Genomic DNA, 19,753 nt, shown 5'->3' with positions numbered 1-19,753 from the left:
GTAAGGGTTTAGTGACCAGGTTGCACATTCATGCAAAAGTGGTAGATACGAACGACTGAGATGCTCCCGAATCAAAAAAGGTGTAAGCATAAAACTCATACAATCGAACTCTACCTAAAGAGATCAAAACTACTAATGAAATCTATAAATCAAACCACATGGTGTAGTAATTTCAAAGGATTGGATTAAATTCTATACTTGTGATGAGTCCTGCGTTCTAGGTTTCTGGACCCTCATCATCATCCTCACCAGGGGGTCAAACATACACCATAGCCTGGACAGCTTGTCTCTGGTTAGTCCTACCACCGCAATAACCACCTCAATTAGCTTGGGTCGGGGTAAGGCAGTTATGAGCAAGGTGTCCCATTTGTCTGCATCTAAAACACTGAATCCTTGCCGGACAACACTTGCCTTCATGAGACATGTTCCATTTACCACAGATTGGAGCTCTTCCTCCCATGCATACACCAGTGGGCATTTGCGGTTGGGCCCCAATGCTCGAAGCAAACTTATGTGCTAACCCAAAACTACTTCCTTCCCCGAAGCCCATTATCTTTTGGCCAATTGGAGAGCCAATAGGATCAACAAACTCCCATTCTGCAATTGTAATACCTCAACTAGTTACTGGAAGTTCGGGATTTGTAAACAAGCGACCTGTCTACGGATCTCCCACTGTAAACCCTTTTGAAAATGCTCGATTCTCATTTCTTCAATAGCAATTAAGTGCATCGTAAACTTTCCAAGTTCCATAAATTTTTGGACTTATTGTTCCACTGTCATCTCCCCTTGAACAAGATTGTTAAATTCTTGGACTTTTTGTCACCTCATAGTGTTTGGAAAGAAGCTATCATTGAACTCCTTTTTGAAACGCGGCCAAGATACAACTACAAATGATCCCATCTCCATCTCAAAAAGCTCCCGCTTGGTCCCCCCACCAAGTAGCCGCATCACCAAGCTGCAAATTACCTGTTGTAAGGTGATGTGGCTGCTTGGTGGGACACCAAGCAGAAGCTCCTTGAGATGGAGCTGGGATCATTTGCATATGTATCTTGTCCGCATTTCAAAATGGAGTTCAACGATCACTTCTTTCCTAACATTGTGAGGCGACAAAAAGTCCAAGAATTTAACAATCTTGTACAAGGGGAGATGACAGTAGAACAATATGCCCAAAAATTTATGGAACTTGGAAAGTTTGCGACCCATTTAATTGCTACTGAAGAAATGAGGATCAAGCGTTTTCAAAAGGGCCTACGGCGAGAGATCCGTAGACAGGTCGCTTGTTTACAGATCCCGACCTTCCAGCAGCTAGTTGAGGTAGCTGCAATTACAAAATGGGAGTTTATTGATCCTGTTAGGTCTCCAACTGGCCAAAAGAGAAAATAATTTGGGGAAGGAAGCAGTTCCGGGTCAGCACATAAGTTTGCTTCAAGGACTAGGGCCTGACCATCAATATCCATTGGTGTACGTATGGGAGGATGAGCTCCAATCTGTGGTAAATGCAACAGGTCTCATGAAGGCGAATACCATCCGTTAAGGATTCAGTGTTTTAGATGCAGTCAAATGGGACATCTTGCTCACACTTGCCCTACCTAGCCCAAGCGAATTGAGGCGGTTATCGCGGTGGTAGGACTAACCAGAGACAAGCTGTCTAGGCTAGGATGTACGTTGTGACCCCTGGCAATGTTGATGATGAGGCTCCAAAAACCCAGAACGCATGAGTCATTATAGGTATAGAATTTAATCTAATCCTTTGAAATTGATGCACCGTGTGGTTTGATTTATAGATTTCATTAGTAGTTTTGATCTCTTTAGGTAGAGTTCAATTGTATGAATTTTATGCTTGCACCTTGTTTGATTTGGAAGCATCTCAATCCTTCGTATCTACCACTTTTGCACGAATGTGCAACATGGTCACTAAACCCTTACCACAGTCTATGGTAGTGGCATTACCAAATGGAGAGACTGTGTGGTGTTTAAAGCTTACTCCAGGATGTCCTTTGAACATTAGTGGGATGATGCTTGATGCATATTTAATAATATTTAAATTACTTGGATTTGATATTATATTAGGAATGGACTGGTTGTATCGGCATTTTGCAAGCATCAACTATCAAAGTTGGATAGTTTTCAATTGTCTGGAGGGAATTATTTGGAGTTTATGGGATGCAAGGTAAAGACAAAACCTGCAGTCATATATGCAATTCAAGCAAAAAGGGACCTAGCAGAAGGAGCCGATGCCTTTTTGGTTTAAGTGGTGCCTGCACCATCTAAGCAAAGTCTATAACAGATATTCCAATTGTGGGAGAATTCCTTGATGTGTTCGTAGATGATTTGCTAGTTTGCCTCCTGTTCGCGATTTAGAGTTAACTATCAACTTAGAACCCGAGCGGCACCAGTACATAAGGCTCCTTACCAAATGGCACTAGCTGAGTTAAAAGAGTTGAAAAGTCAATTTCAATAGTTGGTAGATAAGGGATTTATTCAGCCCAGTTCTTTACCCTAGGGAGCACCAATGTTGTTCGTTAAGAAGAAAGATGGTACCCTTAGGATGTGTATTGATTATCGAGAGCCCAACAAGGTGACCATCAAGAACAAGTATCCACTACCTTGAATTGATGATTTATTTTATCAACTCCAAGGTGCAACCACCTTCTCAAAGATTGATTTGAGGTAGGGTATTATCAATTTAGAATAAGAGATAAAATATACCCAAGACTGCTTTTAGGTCAAGGTATGGGTATTATGAGTTCAAAGTGATGACTTTTGGACTAGCCAATGCCCTTGCAGCATTTATGGACATAATGAACAGAGTGTTCCGACCCTATATGGATTCTTTTGTGGTGGATTTTATCGATGAAATTTTAGTCAATTCTCGAGAACTGGAGGAGCACTCATGTCACCTTCGATTAGTTCTGGGAAAGTTGAGAGAACATCAACTTTATGCGAAGCTAAGTAAGTGTGAGTTTTGGTTGGAGGAAATTAGATTTCTTGGACATGTCATTTCCCGAGATGGTGTAGCATTTGATCCTAGTAAAGTTGAAGTTGTCTTAGCATGGCCACATCCTTCATCGGTGCATGAAATTTGGAGTTTATTGGGACTCACAGGATATTATCAAAGGCACTTGGAAGGATTTTCTCGATTGTTTGGACCTCTCACTGCTCTTACTAGGAAGAATATTGAGTTTATTTTGTCCGACAAGTGCAACAGAAGTTTTCAAGAGTTGAAAAAGAGATTAACTACCGCACCCGTTCTGGCGCTTCCTGAACCACACAAGCCATTTTTGGTCTTTAGTAATGCTTCCAAGTTTGGTCTGGGATGTTTTCTTATGCAAGAGGGACGAGTTGTGGCTTATGCATCTCGCCAGTTAAAAGATCATGAAGGAACTATCTCACCCATGACTTAGAGCTAGTAGCTGTGGTTTTTGCTCTTAAGATTTGGTAGTATTATCTGTATGGAGAAACTTGTGAAAATCTACACTGATCATAAGAGTCTAAAGCATCTCTTCTCGCAGAAAAATCTCAATATGAGACAAGGGAGGCGTTTAGAATTGACCAATGATTATCAGTGTGAGATTAAGTACCATCTAGGGAAAGCAAATCAGGCCACGGATGCGCTAAGCCGGAAGTCCCATTTGGTAGATGAGGCTGAATCATCGGTGTTAGACTCTCTTATTTGTGGGATGAGAAGACTTCTTGTTGAGAGTTCGTAGCTGGAGGAGATGTTGACTTCGATGCATGATGTCCGAATTCTTGATTTTGAGGAATTTAAGACTCTTTAGAAAAAGGACCCAAAGTTGTTGGATATTAGAGAAAGAGTCAAGAAGTCAAAAGGACCCATACATTTTAGTTTAGACAGAGATGATATTATTCTATTATGAAATGAAAGGGTGATTCCTGCAGATTCAAAATTTAAAGAACGAATCTTGGATGAGGCTCATGTAGCCCCGTTTTCGGTTCATCCCGAGAGCACCAAGATGTACCGAGACTTGAAGAGAAGTTTTTGTTGGGAAGGAATGAAGAAGGACATTGCTTTGTTTATTGCAAGATGTACAACTTGTCGACAAGTTAAAACCGAGCATCAGAGGCTTGCTGGTTATGTCCAACCCCTCCTTATTCCTGAGTGAAAATGAGATGATATTGCTATGGACTTTGTAGTTGGATTACCGAGAACACCTAGTGGGAAAAATTCAATTTGTTTAAGGGAAGTTGGGAAAATCACTGCCGCTTATAGAATTTACATATAATAACAGCTTCCAAGTGTCTATTCAAATGGCTCCCTATGAGGCTCTTTATGGGAGGAGGTGCAGATCACCTTTGTTTTTGGACGAAGTTGGTGAAGGGAACTTACTTAGGCTAGAAGTTGTTCAGGAGATGAGAGATCGGGTTCAAGTTATAAGGAAAAAAATGGCAGCAATGTAGAGTCGTCAGAAAAGCTATATGGACACAAGAAGAAGAGCTTTATCTTTCGAGAAGGTGATTGGGTGTACCTCAAGATTTCACCAATGAAAGGTGTTAAGCAATTTGATAAGAATAGGAAACTGAGCCAGAGGTATGTTGGCCCTTTCCAGATTCTGGAAAAGATTGGAACTGTCGCTTATAGAATTGCCTTGCCAGACTATTTTGGAGAATTTCATGATGTTTTCCATGTGTCATCACTAAAGAAGAGCTTTGGACAACAAGAGCCACTTTTCTTTGACCCAAAAAGCGTTCAACTTCAGCCTAACCTCACTTATGAAGTTGTACCGACTCAAATCATGGACAGAAAGGAACAACAATTGAGATCCAAGACGATACCTTTAGTTATGGTATTGTGGGGAGATCCTTTGGCTTAGGATTTCTCTTGGGAGAGCGAGGCAGACTTGAGAAATTTTTATCCTTACTTGTTCAGGTAGTATTGAATGTTTGTTTTCTTTCTCAAACTTGTGATGTATCTTGTCTTGGAATCAATGAATGAAGTTGCCAGTTTTAGGGACAAAATTTCTTTTAAGGGGGGGAGGTTGTGAGATCTCTAAATTAGTGTATTTTTAATTATCTATTATTATTGGTCGTTTATTTTTAAATGGTATTATTTGTTAGCATTTGTTTTTGTGTTAGCATTTGATAACAATTATTTTTATTTTGTTTTCTTTCTATTCTATTCTTTTTGAAGTTGGGCTTTTGTGTACTAAATTGTAGTGTTTTATTTTTGATGGGCTGTGTGTAAGTGGGTTTTATTTTGTGTGTGTGTGTGTGTGTTAGGAGGGCCTAAAGGCCCAGCCTGTGTGTTAATGAGTGAGGCCCAGCCCCAGCCATGTGAAACAACATCGTTTTGGGTAAACCCCTAGGGTTTCTCCTCCTTCCACCTACTGCTGATGCTGCCCCTCGCCTCCAATTGGAACAGGGCAACACAAAATCTCTCTCTCACTACCGCCACCACCTCCTTCCTCCACCTCGAGTGCAACAGCCAACTAGAAATTCACTGGTGAAATTTCTATTAACTTTAGGAACCTCATGAAAATCCCATAAATTTTTACGAATCGACCAATTGCTTAGATTTTAATCTGTCAACATTGCTAGTGTTATCACTCACTATGGTGTTAGAAAAGCGAGTTTAATTATTTGAGGTAGTTAGAAGTGTTAAAATGCATTATGGTCTACGCCATTAGACTCAGTTAATTATTTAGGATTTTACGGCGCAATAACTCATTTTCATAATTTCGGGTGAAACGGCTGTTCAAAATTGTGAAATTATTTTTAGAAGCACTTCAAGGTTGAATTTCAGTAAACGATTTTCCTTATAAGTTAATATGAATATTTAGATACTAAATTTTTATGCATTTTTTTAGAGAGAGTAGTAACCTCGATAAGCGCACCTAGTGCAATATTTTCAAAATCACAGTGTGGAATGTCTAAATTAGGTTAGAGAAGTTTTATTTAGACACTTGGTAAGATCTTAGCCACACATAGTGAATGGTATTAGAGACTTGGCCCAAAGAGGAACCATTATATTGATTTGTGAATGAAATCAAGGTATGAGATTATGCCACCTAAGCAAAACTTTGTTTCATCTGTTCAACCAAATTGTGACAGACCAAAGAAGGTTTCAACCCTAGAAAAACCCTAAATTGTTGGAATCCAATTGAAACCCCAAAAGCTTGATTGAAACCGAAACCCTAAACGGTTTCCCAAACTCTAAAGTTGGCCTCCAAAACCTTTCTAACCCGATTTCGAGCATTGTGTTTAATCACTTGATTAAATCACCTCCACATGCTATTAATTAATCAAATCCTTGTCATGACATCATTATCCAAACTTTTAAGCCTTGAATATTTGATTGGGCCAAGAAAAATTGGTTTTGGACTTCATAGCATCTCAAACCCTAACTAAACCCCATTTAAATCCCAAATTGAAACCCACATGGTTGGGGCCCACCAAGGCCCATGAAATTGGCCACCTTGGTAAAGATTCTTGAAGAAGTTTCCTCCCCCACATAGCAGACCATCCACTGCCATTGGCTGTAGCCATTAGTGCCTTGATGTGAAGGAGAAGTCCACTCCATTAACCTCCATATCTCACAGCTACTGCATGCAGTCCTTTGCCCCCATTACTCTCCACTTTATGTCACATAGCCAACTCCAATCAAGGGTCTTTCAAGCCCATAACTTCCCCCTCCAGGAGTCTAAAGTCGTGCAAGACACACTTCTCTCCATTTTCTAAAAAGATTTTAATTTGTTTCATGAAGAAAATGAAAGTTGGAATATGGTGGCTTTTGATTTGGTCTTTTTCTTTTTTAATATTTGTGTTGATGAATGGAAAATAGAAAAATCTACATTCATTTGAGTTCACGCATCCCTTGCGCACAAAAATGGCATGGCATTGCTGGGTTAATGAAACGTATGTGCGTCTTGGCATCAGAAGTGGGTCTGGGTTGCGGAATGGGCGGGAGACAAAATGGTTTTCTCCTAAAATGTATTTAGTCTAAACTTAGTCTAAGGCCCTGTTGGGATACAGAAACACTCTCAACCCATCTCATTTCATCTCATCATTACAATTTTTTTAAATTCTCATACAAAATATAATAAACAATTCAACTTTTTCAAACACCAAAATAATAATAATATTAAAAAATAATATTCTAACAATATTTTATTCAGCTCATCTAAAACCATCTCATCTCATCTCATTATTCAGAGGAGCCCTAAGAGATGGTTTTCTCACCAGCCCTCTCTATCATTTGTTTTCGTCTTCTCCTCTGCCCTATAATAATGATTACCAGAAAAAAATTAACTCCATCATCATCTAGAAGTAAAATAAGCCCAACAATTCTTTTTGTCATAGTTATCCTAGCTTTTATATTTTTCATATGTGGTCTCCTTCACTTGTTTGTTAGATTTCTCACAAGCATAGGTCTTCATCATCAATTATTGAATCCCATAGATACCCATATATGTTTGGTAGAGGCCATAGCCCTATACGCAGCTTCTGTACTTGATCTAGCCACTGTAGGTTGTTTCTTTGCACTCCATGATATACAATTACTTCCAAGAAACGTACAAAAACCTGTTGTAGACCATCTTGTAGTGGGGCAGGCAGCCCAATCTACATCTGAAAACCTATATAGATCAAGTGTACTATTGGACAGAATTCTAAGACCAAGAGTAGCAATGCCTTATAAGTATCTTAGGATTATTTTAACAAGCTGAAAATGGCTCACTGTTGGAGTTTGCATAAATTGGCAAACATAATTGACACTATAGGAAATGTATGGTCTTGTAAAGGTTAAATTTTGTAAACCGCCAACAAGGCTTCTATATGTTTTGACATCAGGAAATAATTCATGACCACCAAGTTTTTGTTCTCCTTTTGATGGCATAGGAGTTAACAATGGCTTGCTCTCATGCATACCTGCTCGAGTGAGTAAGTCTACAATATACCTGTACTATGACAAAAACAGATCAGTACCATGTTTATGAACTTCAATACCCAAAAAATGATGAAGAAACCCAAGGTCTTCAATTAAGAATTGAGTACTGAGCTGTGAGATTAGCCACTGAACTCTTTGTGGGTTGTCACCTGTTATTACCATATCATCTACATAAAGTAGAAGAATGAGTACTCCATGTGTTGAGTGTGAGACAAAGAGACTTGGATCTGCTAAATTTGAGTAAAATCCAAGCTGAAGAAGATAATCACTGAGCCTGTCAAACCAGGCTCTAGGTTCCTATTTGAGGCCATACAAGGCTCTTTTTAATTTGCACACATGTAGTGGGTTATCTCTATTTATATACCCTGTAGGCTGATGCATATAAACATGATTATTAAGATATCCATGGAGGAAAGCATTCTTAACATCTAATTGATGAAGTGGCTATTTTCTGATAGTAGCAAGTCTAAGAACAACACAAATACTAGCTGGCCTTACCACAGGTGAAAAAGTCTCAGAGAAGTCCACACCATCTACTTGACTATACCCCTTTGCAACCAGTTGAGCTTTAAGCCTTTACTGTGTGCTATTTGCTCTTAACATAGCCTTGTACACCCACTTGCATCCAATCACATTCATATAAGATGTTCTTGTACTAATTCTCAAGTGTCATTCACAGCAAGAGCTTGTAGTTCTTCTTCCATTGCAGCAGACCATCCAGGATGATTCTTTGCAGCTATGATTGTTTTTGGTTCAGCATGTATGTTCACCAAGTTATGCAGATTTGCATATCATGGATTTGGTTTATGAATTCCACTTCTGGCCATGGTTTGCATCTAATGTTGCAATGGTGGTACCTGCAATCTTGTTTCAGCAACAATCTGTGAAGAGGGAGCTGTCTGAGTATTAGAAGAAACAGGTTCAGATGAAGTTTAGGAACTGTTTGAGGGTAAGGACTCTAATTGAGTTGGAAAGGAGGATGTAGATGCAATAGCATTTGAAGTTAAATTTAAAGGAAGAGGTGCAAAAGCAGAGGGTGATGGCTGATTGTCATTATGCCATTCCATATAACTTGAGAAATCACCTTCAACAGGATGAGAAGCGTATAGCTGAGTTGGTTGAGAGTATGGCATGACAGATTCATCGAAAACAACATGCCTAGAAATATAGACTCTACCAGTGGGTGGATAAAGACATTTGCACCCTTTATGCTTGGTGCTATACCTAATGAAAACACATGGCAGTGACTTGGGCTCTAGTTTATTAGACCTATAGTCTCCAAGATATGGAAAACACCAAGAACCAAGAACTCTAAGGATGCTAGAAGTTGGATTCTTATCATAGAGTCTGAGAAAATGAGAGTCCATGTTAAGCACAGATGATGGTAACCTGTTTAATAGAAAAACAATAGTGGAAAAACAGTCTAACTAGAATCTGTTTGGGAGTTTGGCATGAAACATCAAGGTTAAGCCCAAATTTGTAATACTTCGATGTTTCCTCTCAGCTTTGCCAGTTTGTTCAGGTGTCTTAGGACAAGCAGTTTGGTGGATAATGCCATATTTTTTAAAATAAGCAATAAGGTTCTTGTCATTAAATTCACCACCTTCATCACTTTGAAAACACATGTATTTTGGCATTAAACTGACAAGTGACAAGCATGTGAAATTGAAGAAAGGCTTGGAAAAGATCAGATTTATGCTTGAGTGGAATTAACCAAGTAAAGTTCATAGCCTCATCAATGAAAATGGCATAGAATCTATATTTTTCCCTAGAAGGAGTGGGAGCTGGTCCCCATAGATCACAATGTATTTTTGAAAAAGGAACATTGACATTATTCTCTCTAGGAAGGAAAGGTAATTTTGAAACTTTTCCCATTTGACAACTTGTACAAATTCCAATGGAATGTTGTTTAGAATCAAATGAAATGAACTTTTTATTATAGAGATAATCAAGAACTCTAGAATTTGGATGTCCCAACCTTAAGTGCCAGTTGTCCTTATTTGTTGATCGAAATCTAGAAGAGAAGTAGGTCTCTTTTTTGGAAGAGTTGATGCAGCAGCATTAAAAACATATAGACCCTTCTGTTTCCTCCCTGTTGCCACTATCCTCTGTGTTATTTTGTCCTTTATCACAAAACTATGCCTATCAAACTTAAATTTTAGTGGAAAATCTGAGGTTAGCCTACTAACTGAGAGCAAATCTTTCTTGATATCAGGTACCACAAGAACATTATTTAACTGAAGTGGTGATTCAGCAGGACTAACCATGGCCTTACCAATATGTGTAATAGGCAATATTTTGTCATTCCCAACCATTATACCATCATGACCAGTATATGGAATCAAAGATCGGAGGGTACCTTGACTTGCTGTCATGTGATCAATGGCTCCAGTGTCAGGATGCCAAGATGCTTCTAATGGTTCTTCCATCTTCATTGCTGCAAAACTTTGAGGTAGATTATCATTTGTAAAAGAATTATTAAATCTATTGAAACACTTCAAAGCTGTGTGGTTCCTTTTATGATAGATTTGACAAACAGTTTCATCTTTTTGTGCAGATTTGCTGTTGCTGGAACCTCGAGAGTAATTGTTTGAGGGTTGGCCCTGAGTTGATGCTTTAAATCCATTGGTGTGCCCTTGAAAAAAACCACGTCCCTTAGAAGTAAAGGGACCAGTCTGTTTTCTGTTCTTGTAAGACTTTTGGCCATAGAACACCATTGATGCTAGAGGAGCATCAAGTTTTGCAACACTCCGTCTAAAAAGCTCCTTAGGCCTTGACCTTAGTAACCTTAAACCTAGTTAATTAGGAGTTGAGCTATACTAGAATAAGAAAAATTTTGATATTTGAGTTGGCAAGAGGATCTTAAACTTTGAGTTTAGAAGAATTATTAGAAGATTCTAGTGCAATTGTGGTTTTTTGAGGAAAAATGAAAATTTTGGAACTTGATATTATTTGGAGAATTTTTAGTGCTTATTTAATTTTGAGGATCATTGCCAAGAGGCCCATAAGGGAATGACACATGGCATATTGGATGGTTGCCACATTAATGGGCTAAGCAATTTGGGTTAAATAATTGGTAGAATTGGAGAAGGCCCAAAGAGTAGTTTAATAAGGGCCCAAACTTTTTGGGTATAAAGACTTATGAGAGACACTAAGGTATTAGGCCCAACTTATTAAGTATAAAGGATTAGAGAAGCAAGCCCATTAGTGAATTTAGTAAGACTTTTAAGACTTTAGAGCATTCATAGGCCTAGCCCAAGAAGCCTTGAAACAAGCCCTTAGGAATTCAAGACTAGTTTTGGCCCAAGCATGAGGAAGGGATAAGGTCTTTAGGCCAAACTTGGTATAAATTTGACCCATGGCCCAATTAGACCAAGTAAAATCTTTTCAAACCCATCCTAGTGGATCTTGAGGTTTCTTTTTTACCCTAAAATATTTGGTGATAAGGCCCCTCATTCAAGCCCAAGAGCCATGAGTCATGCACACACGCATTTGGCATTTGGCCCTTTTAGGCCCAAAGGTATGTTTGGGTTTATTTCACTATTCAATTTAAAAGCCCAATATATCATACCATTGGTTTCCTTAAACCCAAATCATACCCTTAGTACTCAAATTAAATTTTGAAAATTGGCTAAGGTCATTAACCATCATACTTGAAGTTAGTGAACTTTAAGTCATGCTTTGAAGCTTAATTGTGCTTAATCTTTTCTTAAACATTTTAATTCAAATTTTCTTGAGTTAATACTCCATTAAACAGTCATTAGGCCATGTTAATACCCTAGCTAAACCACCCCACATATCATTAAGAAAAATGACATAACAAGACCAAATCTTACATCAATCGGTTTTGAGTATTATTCTTTGTAATGCTTGGATTGTTTTGCCCTTGGGCCCAACATTTTTGTGATTTGTCCTCAAGGATAATCTAGTCCTTAAACACCTCATGAGACCCTCACAAATCCAGTTTAAGCCTTGGACGAATTTAGTTGCATCAAACCAACTCAAAACACCAAACCGATTGCACCTAGGAAGCTAGTTGATTGTAAACTTTTTTGGTTGAGTTTCAACAACCCATCGGCCATGGTTAAAGCTACCATCCCATGCCACCTTTTCTCCACCTAATCCCCAAGGGGTCCCATGACCATCAAGAGAGTTGTAACTCAGTTTTTTCCACCCAAAATAATCACAAACCGAAACTCAACAAAAATCTGCCAAATGGAAGCAATGTGAACCAGTCGGTTGCAATGGGAGATTTCATGACTTTTTTGTCAACCAAATCATGTCCCATGACCTAAAAACCATTATAGGACCATTGTAGCCACAGTAGGGAAGAAATTATGGTGGTTTCAGGCCACTATTCCCCCTCCACAAGAAGACACAAACCAATGAAGACAATCTGAAACTTTTAGCAAACACCTCCATTACATCACCTTATTTCGAGCTGCACCTTCATGATCACTTGGCAACCAACTCTCCATCTTCTACCACTAGAAAAATTCTTCAAGAAGTGACCTTGCTCTTGCACAAATCAGCCATGATGATGGTTCAAAGATATTAGTCAAGACAATGATCAAAATTTGCCAAAGGAAAAATCAGTTGAACCCGTCAGCCCCCTTAGGTGGTTTTGATGATTTTTCTCCCCTCTCCTCTGCCCCACGACCTGTCCAGTCCTCATAGGAGTAATGTAGCGACCATAAAGTTGAAATCATGGTGGTTTAGGGCACTATTTTGTTCTGCACAAGTGACACAAAGTGATTTAGGGCACTATTTTTCTCCCCTTGACCAAAGCCAACGTCCCCTTCCCCTTGGCTGCCTGTAAAAGGCCCCCTCACCCCCTCATTTCCTCCATACCTTAGCTTCAAGCTTCCTCTTGAGTCTTGAAGAGCACTTTCTCCTCTTAGAGATCAAAAGAGTGAAACCGAGTGAGTTCTTGAGTGTTCTTGTGTAAGGCTGTCTTGAGTGCTTGGAAGGCCACAGAATTTGTAATTTTTCTTGCTTTTGATCTTAGTTAGCGTGTCAAGGTTTGTTTCCACGTGTTGGTACAAAATTTGGATGAGTTTTGGGAAGGTTATCATACTTAAATCAAAACCAAGTCAATTAAGGGATGATTTGATTAATTAAATGTTTTTAAGTGAGAATTTAGTTATGACATGTCTTAAGCATGATTTGATATGAATTATTATTGTATTAACATTATTATGGAATTTTAAATTGTGGTTAGAAGCATGTCATGATAGGTTTTGAATCTATCTTGTTTGATCATCAAGTATGAATCAGTTTGAATGAAGTAGAGATTAAGGATATCTTAGCCATGATTAAGTGTTGGGATAAACTTTATTATCCTAGAATTAGTCTTCATTATGTCATTAAAGATGTTAGTGATCATTTGTGATTAAAGAAAATCTCATATGCATGCATTCATAAGGACCAATAGGTGAAAATACACTTAGGCATCAACTAGAGTGCATGCCACGGGTTGGGACCATTTCGGTAAGTTCCACTTTGATTTTTGAAAATCCAAGGGCATTTTTATTAAATTTGGAGTTTGTTTATAATTAGTGAAAATTTAGGGCCTTAATTGAAATTTTTTAGGGTCTAGGGGTATTTTTGTAAATACTCATTTTTTAAGCATTTGATTTTGGACCTCACCCATAGAAGTATTAGTCCTAACTTATTATACACTTGATTTACACAGCTATGTAAGTTGGCCTCTAACGTACACCTTAATAGATTATTTAAGAATTATTGATAAATGCCTTATCCATATTTCAATTATTACTTTGAGCAAAAAATATCATGTTATATGATACATTGAGTGTATATTTACATGGAAAGTGATATTTCTACCATTTTAGCATAATGCACCTATAAATGTCATTTTTACTTGAAAAACTTGATATATATACGTCATGAAATACATTTTTCAAGCATAACGTGAAAATAAATTTTTTTCACGACCCCAAAGGCTACAATGGGGAATTATCCTAGTGAAACTCCTGTGTCCACTCTGGAGTGAGTAAAAATAGAGTGGTAACCTTTGGGTTGACGAAAAATAGTCAACGGGCTTCGAATTGGTTCTTTTTAAAGAACACTGGAGCGAAGTCATATGTAGTGACACCTAATGATGGCGGGTGTATATATTATGATGTTATAATGATGTTATGTTATATTACAAATGCATTGAGAACGATGTCTGCAGACAATGATGTAGTGCTAACGTGAGTTGTGCTACGGTCACCGGTAGGTGCTCATGGTGCATATGGGAAATCATGTTGCTACCAAATGTATGTTAATGATGGCTTTAATAAACGATGAAACGTTATGATTTTTGAAAGAAATGAAGTATGAAATGTTCTCTTTCGAAATGTCATGTTTTTGTAATGAGAAAGTGAAAATGTTCTCTGAAAGCAAAAGCGCATCAAGGTTTTTCTAAAATTTCGAGTAAGTTGGTTGTTGAACTTACTGAAATTTCGAGTAAATCTCACCCCTTGTGGGATCACTATCATTCCCCCCGGAATGATAGAAGTTGTGACAGGACCGGTAGAGGATGAATATGATGGATCGCTAGATGCAGATGGTTGAAGAGGAGCCGGACCTTAAACAAAGACTAAAAATAATTTTCATACTCATAAGCATTGACTCTTTATACTTCATAGTGTATGAAATAGTTGATCTAACCATAGAACTTGGATTAAGTATTTTGTATTAAGGAAATGTTATCCTTAAGGTTGAACTTATGATGGTTATTAATGCTATTGAGATATTTTTAGTCCATTCTAGCATGAGTTATAACTAATCACCCTTATTCTGCTGCAATTATTGCATACTGCTAGTTACACTTATAGAATGCATTGTATATTAACTGTCATGTACGGTGGTACGTAATCTTGTGTTACATGTCTCGACACTCTAAGTCTCTATCCCATCCCAAGCGGAGGTTGGGGGCATCACAAGCTTGTGCCTATCAGCATAACTTTCAAGTAATGTTACCACTTCAGAATATGAGGGACAGGGGGCCTAAGCATTGTGGTTGTAAAGACCTCAAATTCTTTGCCAAGGCCATTGAAAAGCCACCAAGACTTTTTGTGTTCTGAAACTGGTTTGCCAATAGCAGCAAGCTCATCACAAATTGTCTTGAATTTCCTGAGATAGTCACTTAAAGAATCAGATCCTGTGGTGATAGAGGTTAGCCTTTGCTTGAGTGCAAGGCTACAGTCTGAAGATACTCTTGCAAAGGCATGAACAAGAGCACTCCAAACCTTTGAGGCAGTGTTTAATCCCACAACAATGCATAAAACCTCCTCAGACAGTGTGGCTGTGATCCAACCTTTAACCAACCTATCAGACCTACGCCATTTTTGATAGAGTAGATTTTGCTGTAAGTTGGATGACTGATCAAGAATTATTTGGGGTGGAGCTTGAACTTCATCCGTGATGAACTCTTGTAGGTCATAACTCTCAAGTATATTTAGTATTTGTGTTTTTCATAGTAGGAAATTAGAGGAGTTAAGTTTGAGAGAAACATAATTTGAAACATTTTGTGAGACTGGATAAGGGTAGGTATCGGAATGATCCGAAGACACAAAGGAGGATAAAGAATCCATTTCTGGAAGAATAAAGAACACCACTCTCTTTCAATACGTTTTGGCTCTTAATATCATAAAAAAGTTTTGAGAAAAAATTATTTCACGAGTTGAGATAGAGAGGGTGTATATTATTGATATATATAGGATGATTATATTATGTGCAAACTAAATAATTACAAGTTGTTACAATCTGTAAATAAAGAAACTATGCTAAGAAATGAATTAGAGAATACTACAATAAAAGAGCAATAGTAAATACAATTGACTAACAGCGTGGACTTCCTAGAATAGCTATATACACGTATTGAGATTATAAAATCTCTTTTCTGATTTTCTGCAATCTTGAAGTGATCATCTGTTTGATGATTTCTTGTATTCCTGTTTTAATGCTTTCATTCCTTATACTTAATTATAAATATAAATATATATATATATATCTTCCTAATACTTAAAAGCATGTATAAGATCTACAGTAGTGAATAGTGTTTCGTCCAGTTTCTCATTGTTCTTTCTCTGTTCTTTCTCGTTGCATTCGAAAATTTCGTTGCCTTCTTCGTTCAGTTAGCATGATCTGAACAATCAAAATATCTCAAATGATAAAATATCTAATCTACACACTTCAAATTCAGATTTACATAACAATTCTCAAACTCAACTACACAATTTACAGAACAATTCTCAAACTCAACTCGAGGAAGAAAAAAAAATTTCCGTGAGATTTCTTCTCACCGTTGGTACGCAATTCTCTTCTGATTTCACCTCTAACTTCTGCATCTTGTTTCTTTTTTTTTCCTGTGTTTCTCGCATGTTTTTTTTCTTTCTACACCTCAAATGGGTTTCTGGGTTTCTGTGAATCTCAGATTCACAGTGTGCGATGGAGAGGCAAACGGAACCTCGTGGTGGGTGGCTCTGCTAGAGGTTGTCGTCGGTGTCAACTGGTGGAGGTGCGGTGGCTTGGGTGGCTGCCTACGGCCGCAGAATCGGTGACCAAATGGGTGAAACCCATTTCGGTTCGGTTTTCGTGGGGGAGAGAGAGGGCTACGCGTGGGGGACATCGATGGTGGCTGGGATGGTCGCCGCCTTGAGGGAGACTCCTCGGTGGTGGTCGTGAGGTTCGGTGGCCACGTACGGCGGCGTAACATGACACAAATGGGTGAAACCCATTTTGGTTCGGTGTCCGTGGGGGAGATCGAGGGCTGCGCGTGGGGGACTTTGACGGTGGCTGGGTTGGTCGCCGCCTTGAGGGGGACTCCTCGATGGTGGTCGTCAGCTTCCGTGGCCGTGTACGGCGGCGGTAGCTCACATAAATGGGTGAAACCCATTTTAGTTCGGTGTCCGTGTGGGAGATCGACGGTTGCGCGTGGGGGACTTCGACGGTGGCTGGGTTGGTCGCCGCCTTGAGGGGGACTCCTCGATGGTGGTCGTCAGCGTCGGTGGCCGCGTACGGCGGCGCTAGCTCACACAAGTGGGAGAAACCCATTTCGGTTCTCTTTCCACGGAGGAGAACCATGGCTGCGCGTGGGAAACATTGGTGGTGGCAGGGATGCTCGTCGGCGTGAGGGGAACACGCCGGTGGTGGCGGTGATCATGGCCGGGGCTCGACGGCGCCGGGCTGCGCTGGAGGAGAAGAAGCCGCGCGGATAATCGCCTAGGAGAGAGAAAATTTGGGAAGAAAAATATCTTCCTGCAAAATGAGTCAAAAACGATTTTATATGTTTTAATATTTTACAAGTTTTCATCTGAAAATATTAAATAACAGTAAATTTTTTTTTTTCTTTACAACTTTGCTTTTGTCCTTACTAGAATATTATATTGTTGAATTTTTTATATAGGTTGAACTCCGTGAAGTTGAAAGTGGAAACAAGATATCCCAACAACTAGCTACTTATAAAAGTGTCAAAAGTATGAATCCTTTAACTTTTTAGTTTCATACTGTAAATTAACAACTGGAATAATTTACTTTTTTCTCTGATTTTAAAATCTTTAAAATCATTTATTTAATGTTATTTATTGAATAATTTACATCAATATTTACAGTCTTACTTATATAATTACATGTAATCAATTATTAAAATATTGAAAATTTTAAAAATTGAAATTTTAATTAAAGAATTTAATAAAATAGAATACATACTCATTAAAAATAATATTCTGCATAAAATTATACTCTAAAAGATTATTGAAAAATAAAATGAAATAAAAATTTTGTGAATATTAATAAGAAATTTTGTAAATAATAGAAATGTAATTTTGGATTGAACACTTATTGAATTTTAAAAAATGAGATATGACAGTTAAATAAAAAATATTATCAAATTAAAACATTTTTAAATTATAATTCTGTAATTATACCTCTTTTACTATTATCTTACTACTAAGCAATTTTTTTTTCGTTTTGGTATTTATATTTCAATTAAAAACTTCAGAATTTATTCTTATTACCTAATATACAATAAAATTAATTGAATCAATCAATATAATTATATAATTTAATTAAAAATAAATTCAATTTTATAAAATTTAACATTTTTTTGCTCTTTGAGTTTATTTTTATCATCAAGTAATATCAATTTCTTGAAGTTATAAACTTATAAATTAACGTTCCGACATAATTACATGTTATATCTTATTAGTTATATATGCATATTTATCAAAAAAAAAATTTTAACAAAATTGCTATAAAATTATTCATAAAATTTTACCAACAAATTTAGTTCTATATGTAAATACTTACATCAATACTTAGAATTTTACCCATATAATTATACATAATTAATTATTAAAATGTTGAAATCTTTAAAAATTGAAAATTCAATTAAAGAATTTGATAAAATAGAGTACATATTCAATGAAAATAATATTATGCATAAACTTGTATTTTAAAAAATGCTTCAAGATTCAAACAAAATAAAAATTTTATGAATATTGATAATAAAGTTTGTAAATAATAAAATTTATTTCTATTGTAAATATAGATTAAAGTTTGGGTGATGTATATTACCACAACACACAATCAACTAAAAAAAAATTTTACATTTTCTGAGTCATGTTAAGGACAAAATAAGAATTGTGTTTTTATAATTTTAAAAACAATATTTATTTATAAGAGGGAGAAAAAAAGTTAGCTTTCCCAAGTTAAACAAAAAATACAAATGAGACAAGAAATATATATAAAAACTTACAAACAAAATATGACATTTTCATGGATTCTTTATAAAAGTGTCAAAAGTATGGATCCTTTAACTTTTTAGTTTCATACTGTGAATTAATAACTAAATTAATCTATTTTGTTTCTCTGATTTTAAAATCTTTTAAGTCATTTATTTAATATTATTTATTCAATAACTATTCTGCATAGACTTTGAACTGTTTTAAATTATAATTTCGAATTAATTTAAAAATAGTACTACATTTTAAGAAGATTTTTCCTGAAATCTTCCACTCTAGATTATCTAGAGTATTTTACAAATATAGCAACTTCTATATAAAAGAGAATCTATTACATTTATCTTCCCAAAAAAAAACGATCTCATCTCACATTTGCATCCAACATATACTAAAATAAATCATATAAAAATAATACTATATTTTATTTAATGAAATAGAATTGCTTAAAACATTCACTAATAATATTTTATTCAATTAGTTCTACCTGTCTTAATTGACTTTAAACTATAAGTTTATTTCTTTTATAATTCCAAAATAAACAAAATACATTTGCCATTAGAAAAATTACATCAATATTTACAGTCTTACTTATATAATTATATATAATCAATTATTGAAATATTGTAAATTTTAAAAATTGAAATTTCAATTAAAGAATTTAATAAAATAAAGTACATACTCATTAAAAATAATATTCTGCATAAACTTATACTCTAAAAGATGCTTGAAAAATAAAATGAAATAAAAATTTTGTGAATAATAGAGATGTAATTTTAGATTAAATACTTATTGGATTTTAAGAAATGAAATATAACAGTTAAATAAAAATTATTATCAAATTAAAATATTTTTAAATTATAATTCTATAATTATACCTCTTTTACTATTATCTTACTACTAAACAATTTTTTTTCCTTTTGCTATATATATTTCATTTAAAAACCTTAGAATTTATTCTTATTACACAATATACAATAAATTAATTGAATCAATCAATATAATTATATAATTTAATTTTATAAAATTTGACATTCTTTTGCTCTTTAAGTTTATTTTTATCATCAAGTCATATCGATTTCTTAAAATTATAAACTTA

The 19,753-nt window shown here is 36.3% G+C and overlaps 3 protein-coding genes across 3 annotated transcripts; all 3 read left to right on the top strand.

The window, feature by feature from the left end:
* Window positions 1-2,756: 2,756 nt before the first annotated feature.
* Window positions 2,757-3,404, top strand: LOC121262097 (uncharacterized mitochondrial protein AtMg00860-like). Its single transcript, XM_041164519.1, has one exon. It carries the CDS (start codon window positions 2,757-2,759, stop codon window positions 3,402-3,404), a length of 648 nt encoding a protein of 215 aa, XP_041020453.1.
* Window positions 3,405-3,452: 48 nt separating this feature from the next.
* On the top strand, window positions 3,453-4,124 carry LOC121262096. Its single transcript, XM_041164518.1, has 2 exons — window positions 3,453-3,702; window positions 3,901-4,124. The coding sequence occupies exons 1-2, from the start codon at window positions 3,453-3,455 to the stop codon at window positions 4,122-4,124; spliced, it is 474 nt and encodes a 157-aa protein (XP_041020452.1).
* Window positions 4,125-4,502: 378 nt separating this feature from the next.
* LOC121262095 lies at window positions 4,503-8,813 on the top strand. Its single transcript, XM_041164517.1, has 2 exons — window positions 4,503-4,805; window positions 8,661-8,813. Exons 1-2 carry the CDS (start codon window positions 4,503-4,505, stop codon window positions 8,811-8,813), a joined length of 456 nt encoding a protein of 151 aa, XP_041020451.1.
* Window positions 8,814-19,753: the final 10,940 nt, after the last annotated feature.

This window comes from Juglans microcarpa x Juglans regia, chromosome 4S (assembly GCF_004785595.1).
Source record: "Juglans microcarpa x Juglans regia isolate MS1-56 chromosome 4S, Jm3101_v1.0, whole genome shotgun sequence".
NCBI lineage: Eukaryota > Viridiplantae > Streptophyta > Magnoliopsida > Fagales > Juglandaceae > Juglans > Juglans microcarpa x Juglans regia.
This window is presented reverse-complemented; position numbering and strand designations above follow the sequence as displayed.

Excerpts from the sequence above, each read along its gene's own strand:
- LOC121262095 (XM_041164517.1), top strand. The coding sequence starts at position 4,503 with ATGAAAGGTGTTAAGCAATTTGATAAGAATAGGAAACTGAGCCAGAGG. Across the intron at positions 4,806-8,660 it reads AGACGATACCTTTAGTTATG|CATGTATGTTCACCAAGTTA; the intron begins GTATTGTGGGGA and ends TTTTTGGTTCAG.
- LOC121262097 (XM_041164519.1), top strand. The coding sequence starts at position 2,757 with ATGACTTTTGGACTAGCCAATGCCCTTGCAGCATTTATGGACATAATG.
- LOC121262096 (XM_041164518.1), top strand. The coding sequence starts at position 3,453 with ATGGAGAAACTTGTGAAAATCTACACTGATCATAAGAGTCTAAAGCAT. Across the intron at positions 3,703-3,900 it reads GAGAAGACTTCTTGTTGAGA|ATTCAAAATTTAAAGAACGA; the intron begins GTTCGTAGCTGG and ends TGATTCCTGCAG.